Here is a 12,527-nt window from a genome sequence, read left to right on the forward strand (position 1 = left end):
TTTAAAACTGGCATGCTTTTCATAACTTGCATTAAATTTGAAGGCAGTGTGACACAAAGTCAATCACTTTCATTTTAATTTGAAGAGCGATTCATCACATTGTGGCACACAAGTGGTACTCTCAGTGCGGTGTTGATAACAGAAAGCGTGAAACTAAGCCTCCTATCATGGAGTTAAATCAGAAACATGGGATAAGATAAATGCTATGAACAGAAGATAATCAAAATGTGATTGGACTACATGAGTAGAACTCAACATAAACCAAGTGAAAATACTAGGTTTCTCATGCAGGATTTCAACTTCCCTAATATAAACTGGGATCTTAGTGCTGCCGGTTACCTTTTCTATATGGAATACTTAGCTGACAGCCTCATCTCTCACTGCAACCCCACTTCTCATTACGCTGTCATTGGCAAATATATTCTTGAGAAAATGGTTCCATTATATGTCCAGACATAGCAATTAAACTGGGGTTATAAAAAAAAGTGGCTATGCTTTCATCTGAGTTAGAAGGTCACAAGTTCAAGCCCCACTCCGGGACTCAAGCATATAATGTAGATTATTGTTTGTTAAAGATAGCATCATTTGAATGAGAGGTTAAAATGGAAACCCTCATCTGCTGGCTCAGATGAAGAGAAAAAGTTACAATGCTATTCAAAAAACTTTCTTTCTTATTTAAATACAGCATGCAACAGTTTGGCTTTATGCCTGGGGTCACTGGTTTGCTAGAAAACTATACCTTTCCCAAGTCACAGTTCTCTTGCAGACTGCATCAGATTTTCCTCCAGGATGTCCCTGTATTTTGCTGCATTCATTTTACCCTCTACCTTCACCAGCTTTCCAGGACCTGCTGCAGTGAAGCATCTCCACAGCATGATGCAGCTACCACCATGCTTCACGGTAGGGATAATGTGTTTTTGATGGTGTGTGGTGTTTGGCTTGTACCAAAGATAACGTTTAGTCTAATGGCCAAAAAAGCTCAATTTTAGTTTCATCAGACCATAGAACCTTCTTCCAGCTGACTTCCAAATCTCCAGGCAAACTCTAGCCGAGATCTCATGTGAGTTTTTTTCAACAGGGGCTTTCTCTTTGCCACTCTCCCATAAAGCTGTGACTGGTGAAGCACCCGGGCAACAGTTGTGATATGCAGTCTCTCCCATCTCAGCCACTGAAGCTTGTAACTCCTCCAGAGTTGTTATAGGTCTCTTGGAGGCATCCCTCACTAGTCCCCTTCTTGCATGGTCATATTAAAAGGGGTGAATTAATGATTTTGTGTTTCATATTTGTTATTAATTTAGATCAATTGGTAGAGATCTGTTTTCACTTTGACACGAAAATCTTTCTATTGATCAGTATCAAAAAAATTGTTCAGTAAATTCTCCAGCAATTGCGGTACAGTTGTTTCTGTATTTTTCTAGAAGCTTCTTAGTCTTCAGTAGCAGGCAACATGCCCTTTGAATCTGGTTATTTTAAAGATTAATTGTTATCAGTGGAATTTTACCTCTAGTCTGATATGTCAGAAGGTGAGGCAGAGATATGTCTCTACCAAAGGAGGTGTAATTTGCTCCCTCCCTCTGCCAGCCAACTTTGGGTATGCATAGAACCTGCTTAGCCCCCCCAATCAGGGTCACGTGAAGCCACGGGAGCAGGTGGTGGATGGTCGTACAAGCAGCTGGTGCATATCACAAATCCTGGTTACGTGACCACTGATGCCAAGCAGAAAATCTTTGAAGACCATTGACAATTGCTGGGGTCACCTGTCTTGTAAAGACACTGTCCAGAAGAAGGCAATAGTAAACGATTTCTGCAGAAAAACTTGCCAAAAGCAATCATGATCATGAGACCATGATTGCCCACGTCATACAACACACGAATGAATGACTCACATATGAGACAACCACGGCTGCTTTTTCCTTTTTCTTTCCCTGAATCTTCTTTGTTCTTGCAACTCATATTAAAATGGCCATGAGCAACTTCTCATGGTCTGGACCGGTTCCTGTTTAAACTTAGTTAGATTGCGTTATGATCCGGACCATTGACTTCTTGTTCCCTACTAATTCCATTTCACGTGTCCCTTGAGCTTGGCCATTAAGGCCATCTACTCTCAACCCGAACCGGCAGCTTACAAGCCCCTGGCTTTAGCTGTTCGGCGTGACAGTGTTAGGAAGCATTAGCAAGTCGCCTTCGCTACCACAAGCCAGAGTTATTTAGCCCGCATCGGAGTACCAGCGATTCGCCTTCCTTCGCCAGAGTGGGTCCGGGCAAGGTCAAACTGCCAGGGGTGAGTTGAAGGTGGAGTCCTGGCTCGACGTTCCTGTCCTGTGCTTGAGTGTCCACGTTCTGGCTGCAGCGATCCTTGGTGTCCACATTCTGGGTGCAGTGATTCACGGTCCTAGTCTCCAAGTCCAAGGTCCACAACGATCCAAGTTCTCAGTGTCCAAGACCAAGGTCCGCGGCGATCCAAGTTCCCAGTGTCCAAGTCCAAGGTCCGCGGCGATCCAAGTTCCCAGTGTCCAAGTCCAAGGTCCGTGGCGATCCAAGTTCCCAGTGTCCAAGTCCAAGGTCCGTGGCGATCCAAGTTCCCAGTGTCCAAGTCCAAGTCCCGCGGCGATCCAAGTTCCCAGTGTCCAAGTCCAAGGTCCGCGGCGATCCAAGTTCCCAGTGTCCAAGTCCAAGGTCCGTGGCGATCCAAGTTCCCAGTGTCCAAGTCCAAGGTCCGTGGCGATCCAAGTTCCCAGTGTCCAAGTCCCGCGGCGATCCAAGTTCCCAGTGTCCAAGTCCAAGGTCCGCGGCGATCCAAGTTCCCAGTGTCCAAGTCCAAGGTCCGTGGCGATCCAAGTTCCCAGTGTCCAAGTCCCGCGGCGATCCAAGTTCCCAGTGTCCAAGTCCAAGGTCCGCGGCGATCCAAGTTCCCAGTGTCCAAGTCCCGCGGCGATCCAAGTTCCCAGTGTCCAAGTCATGGCCGCGGCGATCCAAGTTCCCAGTGTCCAAGTCCAAGGTCCGCGGCGGTCCAAGTTCCCAGTGTCCAAGTCCAAGGTCCGCGGCGGTCCCGGTCCCCAGGATCCCAGTCATGGCCGCAATGATCCAAGTTCCCAATGTCCAAGTGCAAGGTCCGCAGTGGTCCATGTTCCCAGTGTCTAAGTCATGGCCGCGGCAATCCAAGTTCCCAGTTTCCAAGTCCAAGGTCCACGGAGATCCAAGTTCCCAGTGTCCAAGTCCAAGGTCCACGGAGATCCAAGTTCCCAGTGTCCAAGTCCCGCGGCAATCCAAGTTCCCAGTTTCCAAGTCCAAGGTCCACGGCGATCCAAGTTCCCAGTGTCCAAGTCCCGCGGCGATCCATGTTCCCAGTGTCCAAGTCCAAGGTCCGCGGCGATCCAAGTTCCCAGTGTCCAAGTCCAAGGTCCGCGGCGATCCAAGTTCCCAGTGTCCAAGTCCAAGGTCCACGGCGATCCAAGTCCCTAGTCTCCTAGTCCGAGGTTCGTGTTCCTCTTTGTCCTCCTTGATTTCCCGGTTCTCTATGTAGCGAGTAATAAACGCTATTTTATTGAACCTACGAAAGACGTGTTTGTGTCCTGCTTGTGGGTCCTCTCCCAGCACCCTTGCCCCCACCTTGTGGCACAACTAGTCTGATGCCACATTCTTGACTTCCAAAGAACCTTTTTGGATGACAGAAGCATGAGGATCCAACATGTGTCAGCCATCACTCTGTTCTTCTAGCAGCAGAATTAATGACGTTGGTGAAGCCACAATCATTAGCATACTTAGTAAATGGTGGTCTCCAAGATTTTGATTGGAGAGCCTCAGTAACAGTTAATGTCCGGCTAAGGAGAATGGAGCTTTGCTTCTTCAGGATGGTCATTATCTCACACATACTGTACACAGTACAGAAGAGGCATAAATCTACAGATAAAGCTGAAGGTATATAGGGTCTCCGCAGTCTGTAAAGTATTTGTATGTTCCTTCTTGTGTGTGCGTGGGTTTCCTCTGGGTGCTCTGGTTTTCTCCCACACTCCAAAGATGTATCACTTGGCCGGTTAATTGGTCATTGTAAATTGTCCAATAATTAGGCTAGGGTTAAATTGGGCATTGCCAAGTGACATAGCTTGAAAGGCCTTCTCCACAATGTATCTCAACAAATAAAAAATAAAATACTTCGTACTCATACACGCTTGCAAAACATGAACAGTGTACCACCGGCATGCCAAGAAACTGAACCCCTCAGAAAGCTCCTCAACATTAAGTGAGGAGACAGAATCCCTGACACTGAGGTACTTACCAAGGTGGACCTGCCCAGTGTCTAAGCCATCCTGATGCAGTCCCAGATACACACAGCTCATATGCCGGACCATCGGCTGCCTAAGAGACTGTTTCATGAGAAATTGCTGAAAGGAAAGCATCCCCATGGAGGTCTAAGGAAATGCTCTAAAGAGGTTCTAAAAACTTCACTAAAATTCAACCCAGACAAATGGAACATATCGCCCTGGATCGAGTTAAGTGGTGCTCCTACCTCTATAAGGGTGCACTATCACAAGACAGAAAGAACAATTGCCACAGAGACACACAGGGTGGGCAGGAAAGCCTAAGCCAGCTAACCCCAATCCAATATGGCTGTCATCTTTTGTCCAATTTGCCAAAGAACATTTCAAGTGTGGATTGGCCTCTCCAGCCAACTGCATACCCATGAACACTACATCACTACTTTTCTTTATTTCTTCTTTTGTACTACTTATTTAACTATTTAATATATATACTTTTTTTTTAATGTAACTCACAGTTTTCTTTCTCTATTATTATGCATTGCATTGTACTGCTGCCACAAAGACAACAAATCTCACGACATTGTCTGGCAATATTAAACACGCTTCTAATTTTGACCAGTCCAGCCCCTACAAATCCCAGATGACTACAATGGTTCTCATCATTGTACAATGGACAACCACACAGTACATTTGGAGTGTCATCACCTTGTCGAATAGAGATGTTTGTGAGTTCCTGAAATCCTGAGAGAGATGTTGTCTGGAGCTTAGCTCCTAGGTCACACACGGTGGTAAGCTCAGAGGGGAGGTTCCAGACAAAAGGTGATCCAATCAAGATGTCAACAGTGGAGCTGGTGGAAGGAGATGACATATCCCCAGTCATCTTGTATTCCATGCCACTGGACCCTGACCCCAATCTGATGCCTGTGCATCTGCCTCCCCACATGTACAGACGTTCACTGTGAAGGGAAATCCTCCTTACATCACCGTTATGTGGATCCTGGACCAGCCTCTACAGCCACCTGAAGACCCGCAAATAGACAACCCCCTTAAAAAACATCATACCTCGACTCGAGTGACTGCACGACTATAACTGTGCAGCTGTTAGTGAAAGGTTGGGTCTGATGCAGGTTTTCATGACTGCTTTGTTAGGGCAGAAAGCTCTGAATGAAGTTGAGCACCACAGAGTTGTTTGTGACTGGACTTATATTATGCTTTAAAGTGGAGGGGATAAAGCGGACCAGATACAGCAGAGGAAATGGTTTTGAGATCGCTAACAATGGAATAAAAGGCCCCAATTTGGACCATAGGAGCAGAATTAGGCCATTTGGCCAATTGAGTCTGCTCCATCATTCCATCATGACTTTTTTATTACCCTCCAACCCCATATCCTTTGACGCCCTGACTAATCAAAAGCTATCACTCCCCAAAAGTAAACCAGTCCCTCTCTCACAACTCAGGAAAATGTAGGAAGCTGTATCAAAACATTCACAACTTCAGTGTCATATCTGGTTCTAAACTTAACATCTAAGCACACATCTACAACATCAACACAATAAGACCATAAGACAGAGGGGCAGAATTAGGCCATTCAGCCCATTGAGTTAGCTCTGCCATTCTATCATGGTTGATTTATTAGCCCTCTCAATCCTACTTTCCTGCCTTTACCCCGTAGCCTATGATCCCCCGAATAATCAAGAACCCTCTCCCCCACCCCCAGTTAAACAAGTCCTTCTCCCACAATTCCATCCCGGAAAAATGTAAGCAGTTGCACCTGAACATTCACAACTTCTGTGTCAGGTCTGATTCTAAATTTAACATCTAAGCACATATCCACAATAGCAACACCATAAGACACTGAAAGAGGTCATTCAGCCCATTGAGTCTGCTCTCATTCCATCCTGGTTGATTTATTTTCACACTCAACCTCATTCTCTTCACGTCTCCCCATAACCTTTGACACCCTTATTAATCAAGAAACTATCAACCTCCACATTCAATGTACTGAATGACTTGGCCTCCACAGCCATCTGTGGAAATGAATTCCATCAATTCTTCCTCACCTCTGTTCTAAAAGGACACCCTTGTATCTTGAGGCTCACTATAGGAAACATCCTCTCCACATCTACTCTATCTAGGCCTTTCAACATTTGATAGGTTTCGATGAGATTGCACTACTGCCCCCAATTCTTTTAAACTCCAGTGAGTACAGGCCCAAGGCCATCAAAGCCTCTTCATATGTCAGTCCTTTGATACCCAAGATCATCGTTGTGAACCTGCTCTGGACCCACTCCAATGCCAGACAATCTTTTTGACAGCTCCAAGGAAGTCTCGTTCTTTGCTTCCACACTGCTAGATCATAAGCATCCCAACTCTGAAATGATTACAAATATCAACACACCCTTGGCCACTGGCTATTTACCATGCAGTTTCAAATTACTGGGACCCAGCAATCAGAGAAAGTCCTTCAGGCCAAAGGCTTCTGATCAATACCACCACTAATGGGATGCACAGTATTGGCATTTGTTTTTGAAAATCTACAACAGAAGTAGAGATTAAACTTTAGTAGTGCTCAGAAGAATGTTGCCTGTGAACAGGTACTCACCTCAAGCGAGCCAGAACAACTTGTAGAAATGTAAGTGCTGCATTTAGTTCGACTTCCCTGCAGGCACGGCACAGCAAATCAAACCCTCCAGTCAACAGCTTCTCCTCTGAAAGGTGCAGAAAGGAACTGGTCTCAAATACTTCCTGCACGGATTCCATATACGTCAATAACAATGGCCAAAGGGTCGCTTTCCGGGTGTGGTCCGTGGTCTTCAGGTAGAATTCCTTGGCTACATTCTCAAAATTGGCTGACAGCTTTGTGGCAAGGAAGCTGACATCGACATTTTTCTCTTCGTACATCAGAAGAAATGCAAAGTAACCCTTCCAAATCAAGCATTGCTGGGCAGTGGAGAGCAGACTGGGCTTTAAAAGGTCGAGAAGGTCGGACACGCGACTCACAACATCCTCCAGACCGGCCACTTCCGCGAGGACTAGGAAAAGGCTAAGAAAGTTCTGAAGGCCTAGCTCCTTGAGTTCTTGCATTTTTCGTTGATGAAACTTGGAATAAATCCTGTAAAATTAATAGTTGGTTAGCTTGATTCAGCAAAAACTCAAAACAGGTAAAAGATTCCAATTGACTGTAATGTAATAGGCTTACAAGACCATTTGATAGTGGCTGATTTATTATCTCTCTCAAACCCATTCTCCTGCCTTCTCCCCATGACCTTTGGTGCCCTTACTAATCAGGAACCATCAGCCTCCACTTTAAATATACCCAATGATCTGCGGTATTGAATTCCACATATTCACAGGATTCTCTCTGAAACTTGGTTCTAAACAGATGTCCTTCTACTCTGAGGCTGTGTCATCTCATCCTAGGCTCTCCCATTACGGGAAGTATCCTCTCCATGTCCACTCTCTATTTAGGCTTTGCAATATTCAATAGATTTCAATGAGATCTTCTCTCATTCTGCAACTGTATGGGTAAACACAGCACCAATGTCATCTTCAAGTTTGTTGATGACTCCACTGTCATAGGCCTGGGTGTTGATCAAGGAGCTGAAAATTGACTTCAGGAGGAGGAAACCAAAGGTCCATGAGCCAGTCCTCATTGGAGGGTCAGAGGTGGAGAGGATCAGCAACTTTAAACTCCTCAGTGTAATTATTTCGGCAAACCTATCCTGGGCCCAGTATGTAAGTGCAATTATGTAGGTAGCACAGCAGCGCTTCGAACCCTAACCCTAAAGCCAGTTTGTGAAGATTCGCCATGATACTTAAAACTTTATCAAACTTCTACAGATGTATAATGGAAAGTATATTGACTAGCTACATCACAGCCAAGTATGGAAACACCAAGCCTTTGAACAGAAAATCTTACAAAAAGTGGTGGATGTAGCCCAGTCCATTACAGGTAAAGCCTCCCCACCATTGAGATCAACTACACGAAGCAGGAAAGCAGCATCCATCATCCAGGAACTCTCCACCCAGGCCATGCTCTCTTCTCGCTGCTGCCATCGGGAAATAGATACAGGACTCACACGACCAGGTTCAGGGACAGTTATTACCCCTCAATCATCAGGCTCTTGAACCAAGGGGATAACTTAACTTTACTCACTCCTTCACTGAAATGTTCCCACAACCTATGCACTCACATTGAAGGACATTTCATCTCATCTTAATATTTATTGCTTAATTACTTATTATTATTATTTCTTTCTTTTTCTACTTGCGTAGCTTGTTGTCTTTTGCACACTGGTTGAACACCCAAGTTGGTGCGGTCTTCCATCGATTCTGCTATGGTTATTATTCTATTATAGATTTATTGAGTATGCCTGCAAGAAAATGAATCTCAGGATTTTATTTGGTGACATATATGTAAGTTGATAATAAAATTTACTTTGTACTTCAAAAACTTCAGTGAGTACAGGCCCAGAGTCATCAAACACTCCCCACACATTAACACTTTCAATTCTTGTGACCCTCCTCTGGACCCTCTTTTACCTGCTAGAAACTTACTGGAAAAGCATTAAAATATTCACTAAACCAATTTTCCAAAAAACCTGCCCATTTATTTTATTTTACTGAGGAAAAATCAAAAGTGAAATCAATGCCATGTTTCAGAAAGTAACGACAACACACACAAAATACTGGAAGAACAGCACTTCAGGCAAGATCTATGGAAATATAGTCAACATTTTAGGCTGAGACCCTTCATCAGGACTGGAAAGGAAGAGGCAAAAAGCCAGAGTAAGATGTTGGGGAGTGGGGGGTGGGGGGGGGGGGGGGGGAAAGAGTACAAGCTGGATCACACAGTCAGAGCACCACCTCATATTCTGTCTAGGTAGTCTCTGGCCTGATGGCACGAACATTGATTTCTCCTTCTGGTATTTTCTACTCTTCTTTTTTTTCTTTTCCCCTCCTCCTTCCCTCTTTTATTCCCCACTCTGGCCTCCTCTCATGCCCATCACCGCTCCCTGGTGTCTCTCCTCCTTCCCTTTCTCCCATGGTCCACTTTCCTCGCCCATCAGATTCCTTCCTTTTCAGCCCTCCACCTTCCCCCCCACCCCCAACCTGGCATCACCTATCACCTCCTTTCCTTCTGCTCACCTTTTCATATGGGTGTCTTTCCCCTTCCTTTCTTTCTAGTCCTGATGAATGGTCTCGCCAGAAACATTGACTGTTCAATTTGATAGATGCTGCCTGACTTGCTGAGTTCCTCCAGCATTTTGCATGTGCTGCTCTGGATTTCCAACAGTCACAGAATCTCGTGTTTATGACACGTCAAGGATGCTATTTATTCGGATAAACACACACAAAATGCTAGAGAAACTCAGCAGGTCAGGCAGCATCCATGGAAATGAATCAACAGTCAACATTTTGAGCTGAGACTGTTCATCAGAATTGTTTTATTCAGATGCTTGAGATGGCTGCAGAGGGCAGCTGTGCAGCCGTAACCCTGAAGTGCTTGCTACAAGGATAGGCCTAAAGCTAGTTTTAAGACTGCCCTGTCAAATGGGACCATACCAAGAGAGAGTTTAGTTTAACAACATATCACTAAATATTGGGAAAGAGAATATTTTTACTTATTCCAAAAGGACTAGAGTGTTTATTTATTGGCATGCAGTGCGGAACAGGCCCTTTCAGCCATGCCACCCAGCGACCCAAGCCTAATCACAGGACAATTTACAATGACCAGCTGACCTACTAACCAGTGCGTCTTAGGGATGTGGCAGGAAACTGGAGCCCCCAAGGGAAATCCACACAGTCACTTGGAGAATGTGCAAAGTCCTTACAGAATTGAACCTGGGTTCCCGTGCTGCACTGTGCTTACCACTATGCTACCGTGCCAAGGATATATCGCTGAGACTTTATAAGGCATTGGTCCCACCACACTTCGATTATTAGGAGCAGTTTTCGGCCCCGTATCTAAGAAGGGATGTGTTGGTATTGGTGAGGGTCCAGAGGAAATCTATGACAATGGCTCTGTGCTTGTATTTGCTGGAGTTTAGAAGAATGAAGGGGGAATCTCATTGAAACCAATCTAATACTGAAAGGCCGAGATAGAGTGGTTGTGGAGAGAATCTTTCGATATTAGGAGAGTCTAGGACCAGAAGGTACAGTCTCAGAATAGAAGGATGCCTGTTTATAACAGAGATGAGGAGGAAGTTCCTTAGCTAGAGAGTAGTGAATCTGTGGAATTCATTGGCAGACAGCTGTGGAGTCCAGGTCACTGGATGTATTTAAAGCAGAAGTTGATAGGTTCTTGATTATTAGGGGTGTCAAAAATTACAGGGAGAAGGCAGGAGAATGGGGTTGAGAGGGATAATAAATCAGCCATGATAGAATGGCAAAGCAGACTCATTGGGCCACATATCCTAATTCAGCTCCGATGTCCGTTTAGTCTTATTTTTAATTACCTTCCTTTTAGCTGTTTCCATGGGTGTGTTCCACTTGCTTCCTGTCCTTTTGTAATTTGCAGGGCTAAAATTCTGAGGAAAAGCTGAAAGCTATTCTGTGACTCGTACAAGTTGGAGCTTTGGTCACCGCTGCAGCAGGTCCTCGTCATTTCGAGCATTGCGAAAGGCGATTTGATCACATTGGCCAGCCCTTGTAGGCCAAGCCACGGAATATTGAAGGGGCTATTCTGTAACAACAAAGCCACATGCCTTGTAGTCAACAATAATCCAGGCATCCACAAAATAATCCATAACAGTAACATGAAATAAATAAATCAATCTCAGGGTAGGATTTGGTGACATATATGTATTTTGATAATAAATTTATTTTGAACATGGTCTTGCAATCTACAATAGTTCAAATGCATACATTTTCCTTTTTGACATTCCCTTATTTAAATTTTATTCCTAACGAGAGAAAATTGCTTACCAGACTTACACACACAAATTACTGGACTGAATAAGGGTCTCAGCCCAAAACATCGACTGTTAATTTCACTCCATAGACGCTACCTGATCTGCTGAGTTTCTCCAGCATTTTGTGTGCATTGCTCTGAATTTCCAGCCTCTGCAGAATCTCTTGTGCAATCATCTCCTAGTAGTTATTTCACTAAGCAACTTAGGCAAATTGCACCCAGCAGACAATTCAGGACATAAAACTTAACAAAACTGGATTAAAAATAGGCTCAAGAGATTCTACAGATGCTGGAAATCCAGAACAACACACATAAAATGCTGGAGGAACTCAGCAGATCAGGCAGCATCTATGAAGAGGAAAAAAGAGCCGACTTTTCAGGCCGTTATTCTTTATCAGCCCGATGAAGGTCCAAGTCCTAATGAGGGATTTCGGCCCAAATGTTGGCTCAACATTCCTCATCATGGATGCTGCCTGACCTGCTGAGTTCTTCCAGCATTTTGTGTGTGTTACTCCAGATTTCCAGCATCTGCAGAATCTCGTGTTTTTAATTTAGCAAACTAAACTTTTAAAAAGCCTGGAATCAAAATTTTTCTGAGCATGTAAAATTTACTAAGGATTTCTAATCATGTGAATAAAGGACAAACGACTCAAACTGTAGTTCCTTAAATCTGTACTTTAAAAAGTTATTAGAATTACATTATTCCATAAAACAATAAGACATAGGACCAGAATTAGGCCATTCAGCCCTTCAACTCTGCTCTGCCATTCAAATTCCTGCCATTTGTAAACCAGAGGGACAGCCTCAAAATAGAGGGATGTTCATTTAGAATAGCAATGGAGAACTCCTTTAACCAGAGAGCGATGACTATGTGGAATTCATTTGATGGACAGCTGTTGCGTATATTTAAAGTGAAAGTTGATCAGTTCTTGATTGGTAAGGCTGTCAAATGTTATGGGAAGAAGTCAGGAGAAAGGGGTTGAGAGAGATAATAAATCAGTCATGATAAAATGGTGTTGCAGACTCAATGGGACAAGTGATCTAATTCTGCTGCTATGTCTAATGCATCACTTCCCATTCTTTTGGACTCCAAAGAGTTGTGGCTCAAGATGAGAGGCCCAATCTCATTAATCTTCTGACATTAAGCAAGTCCCTCATCTGGAAGCTAAACAGATGACCCACATTTATGCTCCCTCCAAAACAGATGTATCTTTCCTTAAATAATGAAGTGACCCGGCTTCTGATTACTTCATGTAGCTCTAATTTATATTTGTTAAATGGCTTCTTTCACCCACGGTGTCAGTCTGGCCTCTCCCCACAATGTTCCCACCACCGACGTCAGGTGTTAAACAAAT

At 44.2% G+C, this 12,527-nt stretch overlaps 1 protein-coding gene across 2 annotated transcripts in view; it reads right to left on the minus strand.

The window, feature by feature from the left end:
• Window positions 1-12,527, minus strand: part of mms22l (MMS22-like, DNA repair protein) — a 251,378-nt gene that overhangs the window by 147,887 nt on the left and 90,964 nt on the right. For both annotated transcript variants that reach the window (XM_073057520.1, XM_073057519.1), the window contains exons 13-14: window positions 10,718-10,944; window positions 6,862-7,371 (exon numbers count right to left, since the gene is read on the minus strand). In XM_073057520.1, the coding sequence (XP_072913621.1) occupies window positions 6,862-7,371; window positions 10,718-10,944 (737 nt within the window). The remainder of the gene's footprint in view (window positions 1-6,861; window positions 7,372-10,717; window positions 10,945-12,527) is intronic.

This window comes from Hemitrygon akajei, chromosome 9, assembly GCF_048418815.1.
Source record: "Hemitrygon akajei chromosome 9, sHemAka1.3, whole genome shotgun sequence".
In the NCBI taxonomy this organism is placed as follows: Eukaryota; Metazoa; Chordata; class Chondrichthyes; order Myliobatiformes; family Dasyatidae; genus Hemitrygon; species Hemitrygon akajei.